The 25,903-nt window shown below is 44.5% G+C and overlaps 1 protein-coding gene across 1 annotated transcript in view; it reads left to right on the top strand.

Moving 5' to 3' along the window:
* Positions 1–25,903, top strand: part of ELAPOR2 (endosome-lysosome associated apoptosis and autophagy regulator family member 2) — a 135,404-nt gene that overhangs the window by 51,061 nt on the left and 58,440 nt on the right. Inside the window, exon 2 of the mRNA XM_077807883.1 lies at positions 12,195–12,315. Within this exon, the coding sequence (XP_077664009.1) occupies positions 12,195–12,315 (121 nt within the window). The remainder of the gene's footprint in view (positions 1–12,194; positions 12,316–25,903) is intronic.

Raw genomic sequence — 25,903 nt, 5'->3', positions numbered from 1 at the left:
TGTTCTGCTCCACACTACCCTGCTTCACTACAGACTTTCTTTATGACTTTCGGCAAGTCACTTAACCTCTCTGTGCCTTAATTTCTGATCTGTAAAATGGTGATAATAGCACTGTCCTTCCTCCCAGGGGTATTGTGAGGATAAACACGTTACAAGATTATAAGATGCGCAGATACTACAGTGATGGGGGCTGTATAAGTACCTAAGAGAGAAGCTTTACAGATGGTTTGATGGTCTATGTCAGTGTCTTTCAACCTTTCCAGACTTCTGTACCCCTTTCAGGCATCTGATTTGTCTTGTGTAGCCCCAAGTTTCACCTCACTTAAAAACCACTTGTTTACAAAATCAGACATAAAAATACAAAAGTGTCACATCACACTGCTTTTGAAAAATGGTTTGCTTTCTTGTTTTTACCATGTAATTATAAAATAAATAGATTGGAATATAAATATTGTACACATTTCAGTGTATAGTATATAGAGCAGTATAAAGAAGTAATTGTATGCAATTTTGGTTTGTATTGCTTCACTAGTGTTTTTTATGTAACCTATTGTAAAACTAGGCAAATATCTAGATGAGTTGATGTATTCTCTGGAAGACCTCTGCATACCCCCAAGGGGCTGTGTACCCCTGGTTGAGAACCACTGGTCTATATTGGCAACAAAGCCTATGGACTGGAGCCACTTCTCAAAGCTAGGGCAGTTTTTTGACCTAGTTTACATGAGAACTGGCTAATTATAGAGCTCTCTCCATGTTATCTGGGTCAAAATATTTCTTCCAATGTTTTCCTGTGAACCAGTTGTTTCTAAATACTGATAAAGACAATCTATCTGTGTCCTCCTGTCTACTTCTAGAGCAGCTCAAGGCCCCTTGGACTAAACATTTATTTATTTATTTAATCGGGGCTGTGGATACCAGGAAGATATCAAAGATGCTGCCTGACCCACTTGCAGTAAGGAGAAGTGGCTAACGAGGGGGAAAGATTATGACTGCATGAGCAGTAGCTGTATCTGCTACTCAATCATGTAAATGCTAATGTATTTTATTGAATAGAAATCCTGAATCAGCAGAGTGCTTATGCACATTCTCATCTTCAAGTCAATGGTACTTAAGCATGTGCTTAATGTTAAATACATGCTAAAGGGCTCCACTGAACAGGATCTCAGTACTCCAGAAAGGGGATGGATGGGGCCGTGCCGTAGGCCTAGGCCAACGTTTTTAAACCTGCTTCTTAAGAATAGGCTCTACGTAAAAAGTGGGCCTGATTTTTTTTAGAAGTTTTGAGTCTGTACAGCTGCCATTGGCATTGCCTGGAATGCTGCGCTCATTTCGGGGCATAAAAGCCGTAAATAAACTGGAGCCAGCTCAGGGAAGCCCAGCAGAAGGGGACGGAGAGACTGACATAGGGGGAGAGACAGAAATAACCAAGGATGCAGCTCAGCCTTCAACTGAGTAGAACTTACTCATATAAGTAACCCCATTGACTTCAATGATTATATTTGTGTGCCCAAGAACTACTCCATGTGAAAAACATCTCCAGGATCAGGCCCTAAATCTGTATGTTGTGGCTGACTAGTGGCTAAGGGTGGACGTGCTGCTCATTCACAAACAGGGGAGAGTGTAAACACAAAGAGGGAGGAGGAAATATTTACTGCACAAGAGGCTATAATTAGGAGTAATGGGATGAAATTAAGGAAAGAAGGCTGGATCCTGAGAGGAACTGAGCATCTGCATCTCCCCTTCCAGGCCCTGAATAGCAGGAAAAACATATAAGACCTGTCAGAGCTTGTCCACATGGGGAGTTAGTCCACAGCAAGGCAGTGTGCAAATCTGCAGAGCGCCAGCCAGCTGCACGGTAACTGCCCGTATGGACCCTGCTGCCACGCACTAGAAGTTCTGTAGTTTGAAACGGGAGTACGGTATGTCAAAGTGTGCTACGGAACCTCTGGTGGGTCCACATGGCCAGTTAGTGTATGGAGGGCTTGTGCGCTATAGAGTCACCCCAGCGTGCTGTGTGCTAGCTCTCCACGTAGACAAGCCCCAAGTAACAGGTGAAATAGTCTCCTGTTGGGAAATGTTGGAAGCCTCATCCCTGGATACATTAAAACTAAACTGCACAGAGCACTACACAGTACATTGCAGGGAACGATCCTGACCTGGCAGGCCAATGGTAGACTGGGGTGACCCAATGAATCTTTTTGCCTTCTCTGATTTCTGTGATCCTTTGGGATATCACATCCTTGTGCACAAAGGGGGTGAAAGTGTTTTCTCCCTTTCAATCTGGAGGGATCACTAAAGTGTTTGACTAGGTCGAAATCTCCACTAATCCCTTCTGACTTTGTTCTTTCCTCAAAGAGGCTTTTTTAATGCACAGCTAATCCCTATTTCACATGTAAATATAGATAGCTCCTGGGTCTCTAAAGATTATGGATGCCCCTTTTGGCAAACTGTATCTTTTAATAGCACAAGGTGCACTTAATTGGATTAAGCTCAGCAAAAATATTTCTGAAACAGGTAACACAAATTCATGCACCCTGCAAAGGGAAGGAAGAAACAGCATTCTTGGGGTGAATTGTGTTACAATAACAGTGTGGCAGGTAAGATGGCAGCTTACTCTGGCTCCTTGCCCTATGTGGTCAGAAGGTAAGATGAGCAAAGCAGCCTGCTGAGAATAGAGAGTATAGAGGCTCTTTTCACTATAAATCCTTATAGATTTGGTAACATTTATGGCTTCTGGACTTGATTCACCCTGTATGTTTAGATCAAGGTTTCTCAACTTTGACGGTCGTGACCCCTAGTGGTGTAAAGGAGTCGTGACCTTCCACCCCTCCTGGCTAGATCCCAGCTATATGGAAAGTGATTCTTGATTGGTCTCATTATGGAAAAGTTTGTGAACCGCTGATCTAGATATTTACCTGGCTTCTTTCAACGTAGCATGTGAGGCTGTATCTTAGAGGGAATCCACCAATGAGGGAGGGCAGGGATTGTCCAGCATATTAATAAATGATCTGGAAAAAGGGGTAAACACAGTGAGGTGGCAAAGATTGCAGATACAAAATTATTCAAGTTAGTTAAGTCCAAAGCAGACTGTGAAGAGCTACAAAGGGATCCCACAAAATTGGGTGAGTGGGCAGCAAAATGGCAGATGATATTCAATGTTGATAAATGTAAAGTAATGCACACTGGAAAATATAATCCTAACTATACATACAAAATGAAAGCATCTAAATTAGCTGTTAGCACTCAAGAAAGAGATTTTGGAGTCACTGTGGATAGGTTTCAGAGTAACAGCCGTGTTAGTCTGTATTCGCAAAAAGAAAAGGAGGACTTGTGGCACCTTAGAGACTAAGCAATTTATTTGAGCATGAGCTTTCGAGAGTGGTCACTTTGGATGAGCTATTACCAGCAGGATAGTGAGTTTGTGTGTGTGGTTTTTGGAGGGGGGTGAGGGGGTGAGAGAACCTGGATTTGTGCAGGAAATGGCCCACCTTGATTATCGTGCACATTGTGAAGAGAGTTGTCACTTTGGATGGGCTATTACCAGCAGGAGAGTGAGTTTGTGTGTGTGTGGGGGGGGGGGGGGTGGAGGGTGAGAAAACCTGGATTTGTGCTGGAAATGGCCCAACTTGATGATCACTTTAGATAAGCTATTACCAGCAGGACAGTGGGGTGGGAGGAGGTATTGTTTCATGATCTCTGTGTGTATATAATGTCTGCTGCAGTTTCCACGGTATGCATCCGATGAAGTGAGCTGTAGCTCACGAAAGCTCATGCTCAAATAAATTGGTTAGTCTCTAAGGTGCCACAAGTACTCCTTTTCTTTTTATACACACAAAAGCATAAAAAAATACCTCCCCCCACCCCACTCTCCTGCTGGTAATAGCTTATCTAAAGTGATCACTCTCCTTACAATGTGTATGATAATCAAGGTGGGCCATTTCCAGCACAAATCCAGGGTTTAACAAGAACGTCTGGGGGTGGGGGGTAGGAAAAAACAAGGGGAAATATTGCTGAGCACCCACCAATTTTTCTTTGTGGGTGCTCCAGCCTATGGGTGCTTGGTCGGGAGCACCCACGGAGTCAGCGCCTATGACACAAATGATTAGGGGTATGGAACAGCTTCCATATGAGGAGAGATTAAAAAGACTGGGAGTGTTTAGTTTGGAAAAGGGACGACTGGAGGGGGATATGAGAGAGGTCTACAAGATCATGACTGGTGCGGAGAAAGTGAATAGGGAAGTGTTATTTACCCCTTCTCATAACCCACAAATCAGGGGTCACCCAATGAAACTAATAGGCAGCAGATTTAAAAAAAACGTAAGGAAGTACTTCTTCGCACAACAGATGGTCAACCTGTAGCACTCGCTGCCAGGGGATGCTGTGAAGGCCAAAAGTATAACTGGGTTCAGGAAATGAATTAGAGAAGTTCATGAAGGATAGGTCCGTCAGTGCCTATTACCAAGATGGTCAGGGATGTAACTCCATGCTCCGGGTGTCCGTAAACCTCTGGTTGCCAGAAGTTGGGACTGGACAACAGGGGATGGGTCACTCAATAACTTGCCCTGTTCTGTTCATTCCCTCTGAGGCATCTGGCACCGGCCGCTATCAGAATACATGACACTGGGCTAGCTGGACCATTGGGCTGACCCAACATGGCCATTCTTATGATCTGATATTCTCACCACTGCCCTCCCTGGGGGTTCCACCAAGCCAGCCACTTGTAGACACAAGATCACAGGAGCCCATTTGACAGACTGTACAGGGGGCATGCTGAATCAGTGCACCCTCTGAGTCTGCTGGCCAAGCCCCGCTCCCTGGACAAAGCACTTGTCGGGTGGCACTATCTAGCTGTGGGCCTCCCAGTGCAGCAGGGATTATGGTTGCCTTGTGCCACATTGACTAGCTGTGACAGGGTAGTCTGCCTCTTAAGGGCAGTACTTCCTATTGGTCAGTCCTCCCCCATCATATGGTGTGGCCCTTTAAGAGACTAGGGTGGTCTGATACACAAAGCCTGAGGAGATATGGGGAGAGAGTAAAGGGGTCCCAGGAAGAAGTAGCATTTAGAAGGAATCTTGTTACTATATCTTTAGGACTTGGAGAATTGCAGAGAGTGTAGGGGTAGGTCTCCCTCTTACCCAGCCAATAAGGAATGAGGTGGGAGAAGGGCCTAACATAAATGCTGGCTCCCTCCTTCGCAGCAGGGCAGATGCCTGGAGCTGCTGCAGGAAGTAAGAAGGCTCCTGCAGGGTCCTGAGTTAGCAGGGAGAAGACAGCAGCAGGACTGCTATAGGGGAGGGTCTACATGCTGAACCCCCCCTTGCCTTAGAGTGGAAGGACTGATTGGGAAAAGGGCCAGCTGGGGGAGAAGCTGCTTGAGGCTCTACATCTAGCCCAAATTACAACTGCTGCCCCAAGGAGGAGAGCGAGGAGGCTCCTGTCTTAAGGAACGGGACAGAGGGATTGTCTGACTTACAACCCAGCCCTTGGAGAAGTGGTGGAATCTCGTGGACAGAGGAAGAAACTGACTAGGACTCTTACATGGGCACAGAGCAGCTAAATAAGTGTTACTCTCTCCAGAATGAGTGAATAAACCAGACCTGCAAGGAGAGGTTGAACTAATCTGGTTTAGATAATTGTCTGAAAAGACCCAAGGGGCGCTGAGTGCAGTGTGCCTGCAGGGCCATGACAGGCCACGAGGGGGCATGCTGGAGAGGCACGCCCTATAATGCTATCCTCCATGCCAACATTCCTCCACCAGGGTGTGCAACAGCAGAACAGCAGGGTGTGCAACAGCAGTTCCCCGCAGCGAACTGAGCCTCCTGTTTTAATTCTTTGCTCTTCCTCTCTCCAGAGTAAGTTTCAGGACATCACACTATTAAAACTCAGCGTTTTTAAAGAGGGTGCATCGTGGACCGGAGTATTTTATCCAGTGTGGACGCTGAGCTCTAGATTTCAGAACAAAGCCTGAGGTACAGATTGCGCCACAAGGCTCTGTTCTCTGCTGCTCTGAGATGCTCCCACGCGCATCCACAGGGCAGCGTTTTATGCCCCATTAGTGCTCTGCGCTAGTACCACTGTTGTCGCAGATTGCGCACAAGGGTTTCTTTTTGCCAGTACATAGTGTCCATCGAAGAAGGCGTGTGCTTGCCAGAGAGATTCTTATAACATCCTTAAATATGTTGCCGTATAATATACAGATATGACTTAACTAACCCTCCGTTGAGAACAAGGTAAAATTCAGTGTAGAGTGAAATAAATGAAGAGGGTGGAGTGAATAAGCCTACTTTTTTGGCTGCACTGCCCCAGTTGCTATTAATCTGTCATTGAAATTTAATGTTGCGGACCTTATGCATTGGTGCTTTTCCAAGAAACCAACCAGAATCAGTCTTCCATTTAGAATTTTTTTTTCCGTAACCCTACAGTGGGTTTTCAGTAGATACTGGGAGATATTTTCATATTGAAACACAATCTTAATACCTGAAATTCAAGCCAAATGTGCCACCCATAAAAAGACGGGATGGAAATGATAGCTGACCTGGAGGAGGGACCGGTTCAGCTCCTGGAGGTAAATCCCAGAAAAGTAACAAGGAGTCAGTCTATGGCGTAAAAGAGAAATAGGCACATTGCCAAATATAAAGACTATAAATGTGAGACGCTTTAAAAGCAAACATAGCTGAATGTGAGATGCCGTAATATCTAGCTATAAACTGCACAGGAAGGACAGATGAGGTCAGGGAGGTGGGGGACTAGGTCTAAAAGATTCCATAGGCTCTAGTGCAATAGCACTTTTGGACAGAGCGGATCACTGTTGCACACACACATGCAGAGCCCTGATAGAGCTCCCTGTCTGGCTCCCACTGTGGACTTTAAACCTCTTGAGCCTGTGCTATCCCTGGCTAGGGCTGTAGGCTCACTCTCTGGGTGCAGATCCTCTGTTTAGCACCCTCACCTGGGAGCTCGGAACCCCCAGTCTGCCTGCCTAGCTCCTGGGATTAGTGCTGATCCCTCAGACTCCCCCACAGATTTAGGACATCCTGTCCCAGAGCTATAGGCATGTGGATACTCTGGGTTTACAGTTTGCCTCCTCAGGGGCACATGATTGGAAAGGCAACAGACAGGCAGACTTGGCACAGGATTCTAAAACAACGTTGCTCTTTAATTAATAGCATAGAAGTATATACACGTAGACAAAATAATAAACCCACCTGTATGCATTTCGCTGCTTCAACATCCTCATCACTCTGGATAGTTCTTTTGGATTGGGCTGAGCCCTCTGGGCTGCCCAGAATCCTTCCCTTGTGGCGCATGGTTTCTCTTGTATATGAAACAAATCCTGTCATAAGAATACAACTATACTCTAATACAGGGGTTCCCAAACTTGCTTCACGGCTTGTCAAGGGTAAGCCACTGGTTTACCTGAGCGTCCGTAGGTATGGCCACTCGCAGCTCCCAGTGGCCGCGGTTCTCCGTCCCTGACCAATGGGAGCTGTGGGAAGCGGCACGGGCCGGGCTACCGCTTCCCACAGCTCCCATTGGCCAGTGAGCTGCGAGTGGCCGTACCTGAGGACGTTCAGGTAAACAAAGCCTCTCGCGGCCCGCCAGGGGCTTACCCTGAACAAGCCGCAAACAAAATTTGGGAACCCCTGCTCTAATAGAATCATAGAAGGGACCTTGAGAGATCATCTAGTCCTGTCCCCTGCACTTTTATCAGGGTACATTTAAGAGTGCACAGTACTGAGGGACATCAAAGAGGCAAACCCCTCCTTAAAACTCTTTTGCCGTGAAGCCTACAAAAAACTTTGCCGTTTGCAGGTGATGCAAGAATTGGGGGAGTGATAAATAATGAAGAGGACAGGTCACTGATTCAGAGCAATTAGGATTGCTTGGTAAACTGGGTGCAAAAGCAAACAATTATGTTTTAATATGGCTAAATGTAAAAATATATATCTAGCAACCAAGAATGTAGGCCATACTTACATGATGGGGGACCCTATCCTGGGAAGCAGTGACTCAGAAAAAGATATAGGGGTCATGGTGGATAATCAGCTGAACATGAGCTCCCAATGTGATGCTTTGGCCAAAAGAGCTAATGTAGTACTGGCATGCATAAACAGAGGAATCTCAGGTTATTTTATCTCTATATTTGGCACTGGTGTGACCACTACTGGAATACTGTGTCCACTTCTAGTACCCACAATTCAGGAAGGTTGGTGAAATATTGGAGAGGGTTCAGAGAAGAGCCAAGAGAATGATTAAAGGATTAGAAAACCTACCTTACAGTGGTAGACTGAAGGAACTCAATCTATTTATCTTAACCAAGAGAATCTTAAAGGGTGACTTATTACAGTCTGTAAGTATCTACACAAGGAGCAAATCATTAATAATGGGCTCTTCAATCTAGCAGAGAAAGGCATATGGCTGGAAGTTGAAGCTAGACACATTCAGTCTGGAAATAGGGCATACATTTTAAAAGGTGAGAGTAATTAACTATTGGAACAATTTACCAAGGGTCATTGTGGATTCTCCATCACTGACAATTTTCAAATCAAGTTTGGATGTTTTTTTTTTTTTTTTTTTACAAGATTTGCTCAAGGAATTATTTTGGGGCAGTTCTCTGGCCTGTGTTATACAGAAGGTCAGACTAGATAATCACAATCCTCCCTTCTGGCCTTGTAATCTGTCATCTTGGCAATGGTTAGTCTGCTTGTGTATAGAGATCATAGCCTGTCATGCTGACCAATTTGTCTCATTGTTTCTTTGTACTCCCATGTTGTCTGTCTCCATTTGTTGTCTCTTGTCTCATACTTATTAGATTTTAAGCTCTTTGGGCAGGGTCTGTCCTTTATTCTGTGTTTATACAGCACCTAGCGCAGCAGGGCCCTAGTTCATGACGGGGTTCCTACATGCTATGACTATACAAATAATAAATAATAAGTGAATCCATTAAAACAGTAATAATGGGTGAGTTCTATTATCTACCTATGTCATGTCAAGAACGAGTTTTAAAAAGATATTTCTCGACACCTTTATTGTTTGCTTCTTGGAAAAGCTAGTTCTAGAGCACACAAGAGGAGCGATGTAGGAGACTACAGGGCTGCCCAGGTGTTCCTGAGGGCAGAATTGTATGTGCAGATTTTGTATTACAGGTGATTAATGTATGAGCCAGAAAGAACTCAGATTAATTTTTAAATACAATAATGGGTTGTCTTTCACTTGAAAACTGATAAATTCTGTGATAGATGCTTTAGAGAGAGGATGCTTTAGGAAACTAGTTAAGTTTTCACAAAAGGAAAAGGAGTACTTGTGGCACCTTAGAGACTAACCAATTTATTTGAGCATAAGCTTTCGTGAGCTACAGCTCACTTCACGAAAGCTTATGCTCAAATAAATTGGTTAGTCTCTAAGGTGCCACAAGTACTCCTTTTCTTTTTGCAAATACAGACTAACATGGCTGTTACTCTGAAACCTGTAGTTAAGTTTTATATCCCTACAGGTGACCTTTGTAAGTCCTCCACCAGTCTGGCTCTCCACACATGTGGTGGGGCAGGTCAGGGTGAGGGAAATGCCTTGGCTCCACCTGTCCTAGAAAGCTTTTGCAGAAAAGTTAATGAGGCATCTGGCCCTGTCCCTTCCACAGGGGTCTCTGTAGGACGGGCAGGGGCTAGCCCATTGATCTCAGGCAACCAGTGACTTTCCACCTGCCTTCAGAATGAGCACTGAAAATCACCTTTCTATGATTTTTAATTCATTTTCTCTACTCGAGAAATTATTTTTGCCACTGCCTAAAGGTGGGCTAACATTGAGACAATGTGACTCAATTATACTAGGAGAAATGTTACAAGACCAACATGTGTTGGCTGCCACCAAACCTGCTCTGTATAATTTTGCTGATCTGATCTGAAGCAAAAAATGAAATCTGAGGATGTGAGACACAATTATCGGGTTGAAATGCCCTCTTCCATTTCTTATTCCAGTCTCAGATATCTAATTCAGACTATAAATGAATTTTCCATGCATGATATAAGCCGTGAGATGGTTTCAATCCATTACCTTTAAGTTATTTATATATTTGGCTTGCTCTACAGGAAGATTTCAATAAGGAGGTGAGGAAGCACTGGCCTATTTTCTTGAAAATAATATGAGAAGGGGAGAAGTGGACATTGAATATATTCCATAGTCTTGAAATTGCAACAAACTGATGTCTCTTGCAGCTCAGGAGATAATAGTGTCTTATTCTCCATTATTATATCATTTAGAAGACAAATATTTTCCTGAATCCATAGTTTCTAATGCATTGTTGATGTTTTGTTTGAAACCTCAAGTTGAGTCACAAAGATATTTATTCTAAAGCAAATCAAACTGTTACTTTCAGCTTTGTGTAAAATACTAAAAACTTTAATAACGTTAAATAGAATGGGATTATTGTCCAAAGATTTCAGGAGATTCCCAGTAACAGTAGCAGAGATATTAAACCTCAGTGCTGCTTGTTTTTCTGTAAGTAACCGGGAAGGAAAGTTGCAACTCTTTTCTTTGTGAAACAATTGTGCATGTGGGCACTGAGCTGATCTACATCTGTGCCAGCATGGATCTCCTTCCTTAGAGGTCTTTAAGGCCTGGCTTGACAAAGCCTTGGCTGGGATGATTTAGTTGGTATTGGTCCTGCTTTGAGCAGGGGATTGGACTAGATGACCTCCTGAGGTCTCTTCTAACCTTAATATTCTATGATTCTATGCCCTGGGAATCTGGGAGCCACAACAAGCCACTTGATCCCTTCCCTTTTCTCCTTCACCAAGTGGAAAGTCGGTGCAGTGGAGAATCATGGAAAGCAGTGGTGCAGGATTACCCACGATGCCCTGCCAGTGTGCCTGGAGGAATCACCTTTAGGGCAGCCTGGACTAGTGTGGGTGGTGTGGGCTGGAATTCGTGGAAGCTGAGTGCCATTCCTCCTGCAAGTACCTTTTCTATGCCATCATTAATCTGATTCCCTGTCACTGATCATAGTCCACAAGATGACAGGTTTCAGAGTAACAGCCGTGTTAGTCTGTATTCGCAAAAAGAAAAGGAGGACTTGTGGCACCTTAGAGACTAACCAATATATTTGAGCATAAGCTTTCGTGAGCTACAGCTCACTTCATTGGATGCATACTGTGGAAACTGCAGAAGACATTATATACATAGAGACCATGAAACAATAGAGTGGGGTGGGAGGAGGTATTGTTTCATGGTCTCTGTGTATATAATGTCTTCTGCAGTTTCCACAGCATGCATCCGATGAAGTGAGCTGTAGCTCACGAAAGCTCATGCTCAAATAAATTGGTTAGTCTCTGAGGTGCCACAAGTACTCCTAGTCCACAAGATGTGAGTTAAAATGAAATAACCACTAAAAATAAACCTGTCACTTACATGGGTCTACAAGATGTGCCCACACCAAAACAGAGTGATCCTGTGATCTTGTTACTGTGACCCTGATCTTTCCTGATCCTATTGTTTTATTCATTGGGGAAGGGTTTCAAAGGGCTCAGGGGTCAGATTTTCAATTGCTCAGCACCCACGACTACGGCCTGATTTTCAAAAGAGTTCGGCTCTCATTTAGTCACCTATGTAAGGGCCAGATTTCCAAAAGTGCTCCGTAGCCAACTGCTCACATTTTGATACTGCTGGTCAGATTACCAAATAAGTTCAGCAGCGAATGGCCACTTATTTGGGTTCCTAGGCAGGAAATGAGCACTTTTGGAAATCTGGCCCGTAGGGTCATGCCTCAATTAGAATGTAAAGGGAAGATTTTCAAAAATACCTAAAGGATTGAGGAGCATAAGTCACCGACTTTCACTGGGGCTCGTCCTCTTATATCCCTTGTGTGCTTTGCAAATCTCCTTCTAAGTTGTTTGGAGAAAGGAAAGTGGGTGGGATTTTCAATGACTCGGGAGCACAATTTCAATGGGACTTGTGCTTCTGAATCTCTTATGTGCTTTTGAAAATCCCACCCCAGTATCCTTCTGTTTTCTCCGTACACTGCCGAGCACACTTGTGCATGCAATATGGAAAATAAATGAGAACAGTGTGATGGGAATTATGCATGATATGTTGTAGATTATAACAGAAATGACAAAATACTGGATTCTTGATTAACGATCCTGGTTAAGTGGAGGAGCAAATGTTATGATGAAACTGAGACTCTTTGTAATTATTTGCAGACAGATTACCACTATGAATACACAGAATGTGACAGCAGTGGATCCAGGTGGAGGGTGGCTGTCCCAAATCCGTCAGCGGAGTGCTCTGGATTACCTGACCCCATGAAAGGAAAAGAATGCAGTACGTTTGCACTTTTCATTTTACAGATCTTTATTAGTAATGTTACTGCATTGGCATAAACTATTGGCACTGGTTAATTATCAGTTAGAGACGCAATGTGGGCTATTGGATAGTGCACTGGGCTGGGATTCAAGAGATGGGTGTTATTTCTAGCAGGGTGGATTTGATTTAAAACACTAGTCAGGAAGACTCGATTTAGTCATGGTTTTCCACGTAAAAGTGCATTCTTGTTGGTTGTTATAACCTTAATACATATTCTTCACAACTCAGAGATAGATGTAGGTTTCATTTTTAGAAGATACACACTATACATTTTTAAAGTGATTTAGTTTGAAAAAATTTCTGATTTAGTTTTACAGCTAATGAATGATTGTTTGTTTGGTTATTTCATTTACCAAAGGTAATTGGAGCAGATATTTATGAAGTCACTGGGAGGTGGACTATCTCCAATTCAACAGGTTAATCATTAATATTTGGAGGATTTTCTTGCCATGCTGTATTAGGAGGAGAACATCACCAGACATTTAAATTGTTTTATTTAACTAAAACAACAACGTTAAGTATTCTGGATTTTTTTCTTCAACAGCAAACCCATAATATTTTAACAAAACAAGCATATGTCCCTTGCTTCTCACATTTATCTCCAGACTTCTCCTTATTCAGATTTATTCTGTCCCCAACAATCTTCTATTCATTGAATTTTTTGAAACTTTGCATTTTTAGAGAGAGGTAAGGGATTGATTCTGTGTACACAAATTTGCAGAGGGACAATAGAGTTGAGGTCTGTTATTTCTCACCTCTATAGATTATTTATTTATTTTAAAATATTTTTGCTGTTAACAAGCATGTTACCTCTGGAGACACAAATCCACAGTTTGAGAACTGCAAAACTAAGCATCTCTGATGGTATCTTCTAGACTGAGCACTGAGTCCCATTGGGTAGATAGAAAGATTAACCTAAATAATCTATACAGAAGCCCCTGGAACCCCATAAGATTGGGTCCCTAATCCATGAACTTTGGAACTCATTTACAAAACTTTTCTTAAACATTACATGAATATATTGTCTCATAATATAGAATTAAAATTTAAAATCCCTATTCCATGATGAGATATCTTTGAGTTATAATGTATCTTAATTAAAACTATCTTTAGATAAGTTTTTTCCTCAAAAAGCATTTTATCAAAAAAATCCAATATAAAGAAAAAAAATCCAATTTTTTAAATTATTTTTTAAAAATCATTGATTTTTATCCACCCTGATTTCTAGCTCTCCCACTGACCTCTTATGTTACTTTGAATAAGTCATTTCCCCCTCTCACTGCTTTTGTTTCCCTTCCCATCCTGTCTTGTTTATTTAAACTGTAGGACAGGGACTGTCTTTTACTATGTGTAACCCACAGGTGAGTAAGTGGTACACGTTCCCCTCTGTGCTGATCTAGAGATTATATGAGTCTGTCACAGCACCACTTAGGCAACCACAGCTCTGTAGCTCATGCTTCTGTGCAGGCTCCTGTTTAATACATTTAGGACTCTTCTCCACTGGATTATCTCCCTTCTGGAGCATTGCTGCTAGGATCACACAGTAACTCAACCAGGTTGGGAACTAGCTGGATATGCCACTTGTTTTCCCCTATATTCCATTACTGAGTACTTCAATCAGTCTCAGCTTTATAGGATCTCAGGATGCCGCTCCGTTCAGTGAGAACAGCTGGTATCGTCCAGTTTTTGTGTTCATTTGCTTTTCTCTGTGGTAGGTCTCCTGTTTTAACTTTGATAAACTTCTGACTGAATTCTGATGGTTAAAGACTTCTTAGATTTGGCACCTCTCAGACTTGCATCCTGTAAGGATAAGGATAGTTAAATTCTGGAATAGATTTCCAAGGGAGGTTGTGGAATCCCTATCCTGGAAGTTTTAAAGAACAGGTTAGACAAACACCTGTCAGGGAAGGTCTATATTTACTTGGTCCTGCCTGAGTGCAGGGGACTGGACTAGATGACTTCTCGAGGTCCCTTCCAGTCCTACATTTCTATGAGTCTGTAAACAGAATTTCAACACATCTAGAAAAATAATCAATGGCTTTTAGATAGGTATGACCCCTCTCTTCACACCGGTCTAGTGCTATTCTTTCCCAAGGCCTGTCCAAAAAATACTGTAAGTAGGAGAAACTCATGCTTTGTCTTTCTGGACATTCTACAAAGTTAGTGTAACCTACATAGAGGGGAGCTAAGTCAAAATGCTTACCAATTCTGTGCTACAGAACTCCTCTGACTTAAAGTATTTGCAGAGACCTGGAATTCATATCTTCGTGAGAAACTACAGCTGGATTTTCTATAAGAACCTTTTAAATACTAAAAGTGGAAATTATAATGGTGTTCACTTCGTTTTTCTTCTTAGGAATCCAGTACCAGTCTTTATCATAGATAAACTGTTACAGCACAGCAGTTACAATGCAGCCTAGCTAAATTAACATCACTAACTAGCGTTTTTTTAATGTTCCTTTAAAATGAAGAATATAACACAGGGCCTAAGCCCTATTTTATATATATATATATATATATATATATATATCTATCTATATATATATATATATCTCTCACAAGAATGTGCACATATTGGGACTTCTGATAACCAGAGATCTTCTGCTATCACATAGGCTCACCCATTTACAACAAGATAAATCATTTAGTTGTATCACATAACCAACTGTTTTAGCATCCACGATATTAAGCACAAACACAACTTTGAATAAGAAAAACTGACCATTACTATAGCAATTAGGCTGGCATGGTGTCTTTGATTCAATGATGTAATATAGCTCACAAAGACATCTGGTCTCCAGTCTGCGATTCCTCCTTTACGGTGTTTTCTCAATCCCAATGAGTTTTGTAAAATTACAGGAAACTGTATTGAGATCCAGCCTATGGATTCAGTCTGGTTATCCATGGCAGCCCTATCTTCTCTCTGCAGGGCAGGGCTGGATCTGACTGGTGCTCAAATGGCTGACAGTTTTGTACCCCTGAATTGAACTCGCTACTGATTGGCAAGGAGCTTCCAGCTTCTAACTAAGTGGGCATGTGTGTACATTCAGGAACGTCTGCCCTTAATAAACACACAGCTTCAAAACAGCTATTGAACACGGTTAATCACTTCCTGCACCCCGCTAGTGTGCTGAAATAGCAACTACTTATTTGCGGCCACTCAAGGCTCCATACTGCCACCTTGTCTGGGAATGTTTCCATATCAACTCAGAGCAAGTAGAAGCTGCGGCTGTAATTACTGCCATGATGTTTTTGGCTCAACAACAGAAAACAGAATGAAACGGGGGTAACATTAGCGTGATTCCACCTGGCATTTTAGCTCCTGCCCTCTGCTGGGCCAGCACACTGACATTTAGGCTCCTTCCTGCCATTTTGTGGAGTCCCTTGCATATCCCTTTGACTGTGTCATACTGCAAGGGCCATAGGACAAGCTTCAGAGGCAAAGTTTAGTAAAGTCCCCGGTCGCAGCTAGCATCCAAAGGCCACTTACAATGAGCTGGGTTTTTTCTTTTAAAAAAAATATGTTGTGCACAAACAATATTAATTGTTTAAGTGACTTAACTTAGACAATAGAAAAAAAATTGATTGTGGACCTAATAACAGAGAAGAATTTGATGGAGTGCAGTCCACTGAAGTTGTTGACAAATTGGGCCAAATTCTGTGCTCACTTAACCCCAGAAAGGCTGAAATAACTCCACTGAAGTCAATGGTATGATTCAGTTCTGAGGCCTGCATTCAGCAAGTTGTCTGAGCATGTGCCTCGCTCCATTTAATTAAATGGGTCTTCAGCCCCTCTTTAGAGTTAGGCGCATGATTAAGAATCTTGTTGAATTGTGACCTGAGAGCAGAATTTGGCCTGATCTGTTGTTAGGGTTGCCAACTTTCTAATTGCAGAAGACCGAACACCCTTGCCCTGCCCCCTTTCCTAACCTTTCCCCAAGGTCCCGCCCCTACCCTGCCCCTTGTCCGAGGCCCCAGCCCCGGCTCACTCCATACCCCCTCCCTCCGTCACTTGATGTCTCCCATCCTTGCTCACTTGCTCATTTTCACCGGGCTGAGGCAGGGGGTTGGGGTGAGTGAGGGCTCCAGCTGAGGGTGCAGGCTCTGGTGTGGGGCGGGAGATGAGGAGTTAAGGGAGCAGCATGGGGCTCAGAGTACAGGAGGTGGCTCTGGGCTGGGGCAGGGGGTTGGGGTGTGGGAGGGAGTGAGGGCTCCAGCTGGGGGTGCAGCCTCTGGGGTGGGCCTGGGGATGAGGGGTTTAGGGTGGGGGGGGCTCCGGGCTGGGGGCATGAGGGGTTTGCAGTTTGGGAGGCGGTTCCTGGCTGGGGCAAGGGGTTGGGTGTGTGGGAGGAGGTACGGGGTCTGGGCTGCAGGTGCGGGCTCCAGGGTGGGGCCAGAAATGAGTTCAGGGTGAGGGAGGGGGCTGGGGGTTGGGGTGTGTGAGGGGGTGAGGGCTCCGACTGGGGGTGCGGCCACTGGGAGCTGCAGAGCCCGTGCTTGGGGTGACGCCTGCGGACGGGCTGCACACGGAGCCCTCCTGGCCTCCCCTCTGCTTAGGAACTAGAGGAACATGCTGGCTGCTTCCCGGGAGCCATGCAGAATCGGGTAGGAAGCCTGCCTGCCCCACTGCGGCCAACCGGACTTTTCGTTGGTTTTCTATTCCTGTGGACAAATTGTTCGCATTCTGAAAATTTGCATTGCTGCCAGTCTCAGAGGTTTATCCGGAGTTTATTCTCAGGGCACGTCTTCACTAGCAACATTAAAGCGCTGCCGCGGCACTCCACGAGGGGAGTCGCTCCCAGCGCTGGTGCACTGTCTACACTGGCACTTTACAGCACTGAAACTTGCAGTGCTCAGGGGGGTGTTTTTTCACACCCCCGAGCGAGAAAGTTGCAGCCTTGTAAAGTGCCACTGTAGACAAGCCCTTAGACTGTGCAAATGTTGGTTGAAAAAGAATAGAAAATTGCTTTTAGTAGTTTCTCATATTTTTACCCTCTACTAAGCAAAAAAATTTATTTAAATATTTAAATTTAAGTTTATTAAATAACGACATAACCAAGTGTTTACTGCATGGTCACTGCTCAGATATAGGAATTACTTCTCACACCTTTTAAAGAGGTTCAGAGTTTAGGTCCCTTGAAGCAAATGTGTGAATCATAAGAAATCAATATACTTTTTTCACCTTTCTCCATTTGACACTTGCTGATTTTGTTTTCTGCTCTCACTGCTGGACCTTGAAATGAACAGGGTAACTTTTTGGCAGCGTTGTTGTAGCCGTGTCAGTTCTAGGATATTAGCGAGGAAAGGTGGGTGACGTAATATCTTTCAGTGGTCCAACCTCTGTTGGTGAGAGAGTGAGGCTTTCAGGCTACATAGAGCTCTTCCTTGGGTCTCTCACGATTACCTTGCTTACTTCTTCGAATAAGCACCACCAATGGAATTGGCAAAGCTCTTAGAATAGGGCATATCCATTCACACTCCCTCTCTTGGCTCTCCAGCATTAGGCTTTGACTTCACTGGCTTTGTTCCCCCAATATTTTTCATCTTTGATATCACCAGTGCAGCTGGGGGCAGTTCTGTAGAAAAGATGTTAATGACTGCTCCTGTTTAATCATCATGTCTTCTAGAGATGATGTATGTGTGTACATGTACACGTAAATACATGCACACAAGTACACATGCTTTTTGGTATCCATATTTTAAAATGTGCTTCCTGGATTGTAGGAAATTGATATTTTGAGATTATTCACTAAAAATGTCCTGAAGGGACATGCCCTTTCATCCCACCTCCTCTGGAGCTGATCACTTACTCTCTTACCTGCTGGTTCCTGTCTCCACTCATGGTCCCACTGACCTCAGAGGAACTGCTCAGGGAGTAAAGTGCCACTCAGCATGAGTAAAGGTATCAGAATCTGGACCTGAGGATGAGCACAGACAGCTCCCATTGAAGTCAGTGGGAACTGAAGGTCGCTTAACACATAGGTTTGGCCCCTGACTTGCTAGATTTTTCTCTTAACTGTTGAAAGAGACGAACAGAAATAATTCAGTGGCCCAGTCCTGCAACCCTCACTTGCATGGGAAGTACTTAATGATTCAAGAAATCCCATTTACTTCGAAGGGGCTATTTGTGTAGGGATTACTTTAATAAATACAGGCTGCAGGACTGGGCCGTTGCATTCTCTCTCTCTGACTTGCCTGTGAGAGGGTTTTATCTGCTTTCTAAGGAAAATTGGTTGCACTAACTAAAAAGGAAGATTTGCTTTCTCAGGCCCTAATTCAGAAAAGCACCATAAGCACGTGCTTAACTCCATCTCTAGCTAGGGCAGCATTCATGCATTTTTTTAACTGCAAGCATATGCACTGAGTCCCATTGACTTCATGTGTTGAAATGCTGCCCTGAATAAGGATGCTTTTCTGGACAGGGGTTCAAAGCTGTGTTTACATGGGCCTTTTCCCCCTAACATTCCCTAATATATCTTGACAGGTTTCAGAGTAGCAGCTGTGTTAGTCTGTATTCGCAAAAAGAAAAGGAGGACTTGTGGCACCTTAGAGACTCAAATAAATTTGTTAGTCTCTAAGGTGCCACAAGTCCTCCTTTTCTTTTTGCTAATATATCGTGTTATCTGAGGAGTCACCAGAAGGTGCTGTTACACATATTCTTTCAATGTCATATGCAGTGTTTTGTAGCCCTGTTGGTCCCAGGATATTAGAGAGTGGAGATGGGTCTAATAAAAAATATTACCTCACCCATCTTGTCTCTATAATAGTCTTTCAAGTTCTTTTAGTACGTGAGCAGAGTACAGTCTTTGAAGTAATGCTGTATTTGTTGTTTTTGTGATGTAGATTTTTTGCAGCAGCTTCTCCAAAACAGAAAGAGAGTTTACTCTCTGCCTTCATCTCTGCTAGAGTCAATTACTGGGGGTGGTGAAAATTGTTTTCTGGGAGGAATTGGCATTTAGACTAAGATTTCTGAAAGGAGGGTTTGCTCACATGACATTTGTGAACACTTCTGTGGTCTGACTGGTGTAAATAAGTTACACTAAAAACCAACAACCTGTCTCCAAGTTACTAATTTCTCTTCCAGCATGAAGCCAACCTCAAGGCCCTGACATCTGCTAGTACTCAGAGGAGAGGTGACAATATGTAAATGTGAGTGAGAGACAGGGAGACTATAAGAGGAGGCAGAAGGGAGTGCTAAATAAGTTGGGGGAGCTGTCAATATATTTTATGTAACCCTTCTGCCCATCAGAGTTGGCAGAAACAAGGGCCGGGTTCAGTATCTAGGGGTTCTGTTCCAATAACACAATGCAAAACTGGCTCGAGCCCCCACCTAGTGACCTGGGACAAATATATACCACCTCCCCCATGCTCTTTAAGAGGAAATACTTCCCCTCTTGCAAGCACAGAGTCTGAGTGTAGCAAAAGCCTTTTAATAACAGAGAGAAACAATGTGGCATTGTGTTGGGGAAACACCACCAACAGGATTCATAACACAAACCATGAGCCAAAACCCACCCCAAGCAAATTGGGCCGTGTCTTTTCCCTTTGGTTCTTGAGTCCAGCAACCCAAAAGTCACCCAAAGTCCCAAAAGTCCAACAACCCAAAAGTCTCTGTCTCTGTCCTTGGTGAGTCCAGAGTTCAAAAGTTCATCTGCAGAGTTTTAACCCCCCCCAGCCGGTGTGGAAATGGGGGGAGGGGAGTAAAGGGGCACCTTACATGCTCCGACAATTGACTCCCCCACCTCTCCATGGGTTTCTGCAGCAGCCTTCACCGCCAGCTGCTCCTCTTCCGTAGTTGTCCAGCGAGCAGCTCCTCTCTGGGAGCCAGCCCGCAAGCCACTCACCAATATATCTTCAGGCCCCCTACTATTTAACACAGTATTCAGTGATTTCAGCTCTTTAGTGACTTCATCTCATAGTAGGGGAGCCCCAGTGCTGGTGCACTATTGGCCCAAAGTGAATTCAGTTCTGCAATCTGTAACCAGACTCCTAATGGAATCAAAATTAGCTCTGCTATTACACAGTGGAAAGAAGAGGAGGGGCAGTTAGCACTTAGGGCCCTCAGAAGGGAACCCAGATCACAAAGTACAAATGCCTATTCCCAACCTCTCTCCATTCACTGAGTTTTGGAACCCATGTCCCTTGCCTAGCGAGTGCTACTTAGTTGATGGCGAGTCCCTCCATCATAACAAAAGGCCAAGTACAGTTCCACTGTCCTTGATTCACATAATCAGGATAACAATTTATTCTTCCTGCCCCAATAACAGAGACTGGGGATCCCACAGCAGCCAAAGTGACCATCTAGGTGGGGTGGGTGTGCCTATGCAAATGAGATCAGCCCCTGAAGTTCTTTTCCACAATCCACCACAACTCACCACCAGATGTCAGGGTAGAGCTCATCCTGACTCTGCTTACATTTATAACTTCTCAGGGTAAAAGTGATGTATCACTTCCTTTTCTTAAGAGGAGACAATGTCTATAATATGAAAGACATTCCCTCCCAGATTACACTAGTTTTCAAGGTGATCACAGGCCTGACAGCATCCTTTTAAAATGAAGATTCAATCTAATCACTGATAGCACATCCAATATAACTATTAGAGAAAACGAGCAGGAATTTCTCATACTCTGTTGCAGAAGCCTCACATACATTATTCACATCAGACATTCTGAATCAATAAACGGAGGTTATAGGAAACATTACAAATAAGAAAGCAACAAGTCCTGCTTTCTATTAACTTTCTTGTGCTTTTCCCCCCTCTTCCCTCACATTGGTTCTTGTATCTTCTGGTTTGGACCTTTTGTGGTGTGGAGTATCCCAGCTGGACTGCCAGGAAGCCCTACTGTGTTGACCGCTCTAAGTAAAATAAAATATCTGCTCTTCACACTATGTTGCCTTGCCCACTCCTCTCCTGGAGGCTTGTGCATTGGCACCTGTACAATCAAACTCAACAACCATTAGGAGCTGAGCGACAACTGCATATTGCTGCCATATGGTTACCTACCACTCCTCTTCTGAGCTGCAGTTTTAGCCTCTGGCCTCACCAGGGTGAGACAACTCAGCAGAGGGTTTGTAGGCAGAGTGGGAAACCACAGACTACTACCTGGAGCTCAGGCAAACGAGCTTTGAATGCTATGAGAGTGAACTGGGGCGATCTAAAGAAGTTGGTTGGGCTGATACACTGGTTTTAATGAGAAGAGATTCTCCATTGACTTCAGTGGTGTTACTCTGGGCAATCACTGTTACAATTGTTATCATCTGCTAAAGTGAGAAAAGAATCAGGTTCTGTCTTTAATAGTTGGACTCAAGGTTGAGGGAGCTACCCATGGTCTCCAGTGGAAGGCAGGAATCCACACAGGATGGCAATAGAGAAACACGTACTCAGTCAAGGCACAAACAAGTCATGGCTGGGGAAAAGGGGCTGATGGGAAGTCTTGAAGGGGTAGAAATAGAAAGTCTGAGAGATATGGGGAAAGAGGATAGAAAGGGAATGATGGAGAAAGATTCAGAAGGGCTAGAGGAGGTAGAAAAAAGGAGGAGGCCATGAGGGATGGCGGATGACTATAGAGTGAAAAGTTGGAACAGAGGTAAGAAGAGAATGAGATTGGGAGGTGAAAGAAGAAGATGAGAAGGGATAAAAGAAATGACACACACCAGGGTAATGTTAGTAAATTCTGTTTTATTATAATATTTGATGTCCTTAAGATTCAATTTACTAATGTAACCCTGATAGAGTGATTGGGAATTTGGGGTCCTTGGGTAGATGGAGTGGATGGGGCAGAGTAGGAAAGGAGCAAGCAGAATGTTGTATTGAGATAAGTGAGGGAGGATCAAGGGCGCTCATTTTCATGATTCTGTTCCCACAATAAAAATGATTGATCTTGATTTTACCTAAATACATGAAAACATATATATGAAGCTTGTTTTAGATCTGGGATGCTAGAAAGTAGCGATAGCAATATTTACATTGGCATCTCGGAATGATTTACGCTTGGCATTTTCATTAACAAACCTCCATTAACCATAGAAAGTAAAGCAATGTTACATTTCTGTGTGAGTCACTAAAGGCCAAATTCCACTCTGAAATCTACTGATTTCAATGGATGGTGCACAGGAGAGGAATTTGGCCCTAAAAACCTTTTAGTAAGAAGTAACTGTTGCATGCCTGAATCTCCGTTAACTTTCTCCTCATATAGCCATTTATACCTGTGCAAAGTGAGCACAAAATGCTACCAAAGGGAATTGGTGGTGCTTTGCATCCACTTAGCCTAGATGTATATAATTACTTAAAGGGCAAGGCAGCAGAGAAGGAGGCCCTGGCAGTATAGCGTGACACAGTGGGGCAGTGGGAGTTGATATGTAATAATACATACCAGCGCCTTTTATCCCTGAGACTAGCAAGCTCTACAAACTATAACTACCTTTGCTTGGTTTGAATGAATTCTGCTCTCACACTGCTGTAAATCTGAAGTAATTCCAGTAGTTTCAGTGGAACTACTCCAGATTTACACCAGTGTAACTGGTAGCACAATATGACCCATCGTTTCTAATTGCCACTGAAAGTATTTTCTTAATTTAAAATACCCATGAATAGGCATGGCGGGAATACAGCTCCTTTAGATACCTTCATGCTTAGTCGTATGTATTAGTAATACTTCCAATAAACTGATGCAAGTGGTCTCTGGATATCTAATTCTTTTGTAAGCTGTTGTGTGTGTGTGTGTATATATAGGTATATACCCAGAGTTAATCCTTGAACTATATATGGAAGCTCTCTCTGCTGCCAGTGGCCTTCCATACCAGGGAGAATATGCTCTAAAGCAGGGAGGCCCAAACATTTTCATAGTGTGAACCATGGATAAAATTTTCAAAAGCAACAAATTGACTTTGGAGCTGAATTCCTAGGCACTTGGGGATGAGGGGGAGAGGCAGATTTTGAAAGGTATTTAGGCACCTAACTCCCATTGTTTTTGGCATCAAAGTCACATTGAAAGTTCACAATTATGTTCCTAAATGCCTGTCACTTTTGAAAATGGGAATTAAGCTCCTAAGCCTCTTGGACACTTCGGAAAATTTTACCCCCATTTTAACAATGAGATTATCTTGTGGACACCTCCTTTCTCTTCACAATCACCCATTCATCGTTATGTAACATCGCTGTGGCAACTGCCACAATTCACATGAACAAGTAGTAACAGGAAAGGATTGAATGTACATTTAGCTGCATTTTAATGAAATTTTTAGCAGCTGTGAACAAGAAGAGCCAGCACCCTACAGCCAGTTGGTTATCTTTTTGTGGACCACTCGCAGGTGCCTCATGGACCAAGAGTTTGGGGACATCTTCTCTACAGAATCCCCAAAGGTTCTGTCAAAACCCACTCACCATCAAAATAATCCCATAACCATAACAGCCGATTTGGAGACAATAGATTTAAAAGGAACTTCTGCAGTTGACACGTGTGCCTTAGATTCAAAATAGGTTGGCTTTTTTTCATTTTCCTTTGTTGTTAACGACTGCAGGCAATGAGACCATAGCTCTGCTCATCACACAGATGCTTCTACAGCAATACGCTTCTCATCCCATTCCTCCCCCCCGCATTGCTGCTCGGTACTGACTGGAATAAACTCAAGTTATGCAGCTGTTCCAATGTCAAAAGTGGTTCACTTTGCCATTAACCACATTCAGCCTCTAATTGAACCTGGCAAGCAGCTGGCCTGCACAGAGCTAGTTTTGCTTGCAGATGTATGTGTTTTGACAGGAAGCACAGCCTCCTGTGGAATAAGGTAATATCTGGCTGATATAAGCTAGCAAATTTCAAAACAAAATTAGAGTGGGTGTAGCAAGGGGCATGGCCTCCCTCTGGGCCTGATGGGAGGAACCACCACCCACCCCCTAGCAAGCCACACCCACCCCGCCCAAAACAGGGGGGTGGGACAGAAAGTATGAAAGGCGGGCCCTACAGCTCAGTTGGGCCAGAGCTGGCAAAGGAGACAGCCGCCTCCTGCTCGCTGCTGGGGCTTGTGCCCAAGGGGGTCCTCTGCAGCACTGAGGACCCAAAGGGACTGTCAGAGCTGCCAACAAGGACGCCAAAGAGCTGCTGGGACTGCTGCTAGCTGTGTACCCCAGGGAGACGGAGGACCCCTACAAACTGAAGGTACCCAGCGAGGGGATCATAGGAAGTAGCCCAAGGACACCAGACAATAGTCCAGTTGTGTGGCCAGAATACTGGCCAGCGTGTTGTGGAGGGATCCCTGCAGATCCAATAGTGGAGCCCTCCACCACTGTTAGGGCCCTTGGCTGAGACCTGGTGGAGTAGGGTGGGCCCGAGTCCCCCTACCCACTGCTGCCAACCTCACTCCTGGGGTGGCAGCCTCCCCACCTTAAGCCAAGAGGCCTGCATTTGTCTGCCATCTGCCTGAGCCAAGACGGCAGGCCCTAGACTCTTTGGTGCTCCTCCCTGCCTGAGGGCCTGAGCCCCTAGACTGTTTGGTGCTCTGCCCTGCCTAGAGGGTCAGGGCCTGGGTCTCTGATGCTGCTAATTCCCCTTTATGCCGGTCTTTACAGAGACGCAGTAGTGAGGGAGCATGGCCTCCCTCTAGGCCTGACCCGGCAGGGACAGACATGACCTTCTACATGTGGTGGAGAACACAGGTAACCCCTGAGACAAGGGGCCTGCACATGCTCCTAGGTCACTGCCCACCCAAGAGACTACGATGGAATTGGACAAGTTTATAAAATGGTGGGTGGAGAGCCAGCTGCAGCAACTGGCAGTCTAGCTCCAACAGCAACAGGTACAGCAACTTGGGACCCAGGAGCAGCAGTTGATCAGGTAGGTGGGGGCCCAGCAGCAGGAATAGCAGCAACAATGCTTTCAGCAGCTGGACACCCTGCTTCCCAGCCCCTCTGGCCTACTCCTGGAGGAGCGACAACCCCAACAACCACCAAGATGCCGGTACACCTCACAAAGATGGGGCATGAAGATCACCCAGAAGCCTTCCTGAAAGCTTTTGAGCAGGTTGCTTCGGTGGCAGGATGGCCTCAGAACAAATGGACCACACTCTTGGCCCCCTACCTAATGGGGGTGGCCCAGGCTGCTTATTGTGGGCTCCCTAACAATGAGGCCTGCAACTATAGAGCAGTAAAGCCAGCTATCCTTGATGCTCTAGACATCACCTCTGACACCTTTTGGTGCCAGTTCCGGGGGGAGACCTACCCGCCAGGGACCCAACCCTGGGTCATGCCACACGAGCTCAAGGACACCTGCTGGCAGTGGTTCCAACCCGAATGACACTCCACTACTGAAGTAGCCAAGCAGGTGTTCGTAGAGCAGTTCATTCACATTCTCCCACCCTGAGGGAGAGTCTGGGTCCTTCAAAATCAACCCACCACCTTGAGGGTGGTGGTCGGCCTAATGGAGGATTTTCTGGCCGCAGAGACCCCAGTAGCACCTGTAGCTGCAGCCAGTGTGGAGCACCCTGGGCTCAGAAAGACCCTCCAGCCCTAAGACAGTGGCCTGGACAGACTCGAGCCACAATGAGGGACGC

This window comes from Eretmochelys imbricata, chromosome 1, assembly GCF_965152235.1.
Source record: "Eretmochelys imbricata isolate rEreImb1 chromosome 1, rEreImb1.hap1, whole genome shotgun sequence".
NCBI classification, from domain to species: domain Eukaryota; kingdom Metazoa; phylum Chordata; order Testudines; family Cheloniidae; genus Eretmochelys; species Eretmochelys imbricata.
Note: the sequence above shows the minus strand (reverse complement) of the source record. Positions and strands in the feature narration are given on the sequence as shown.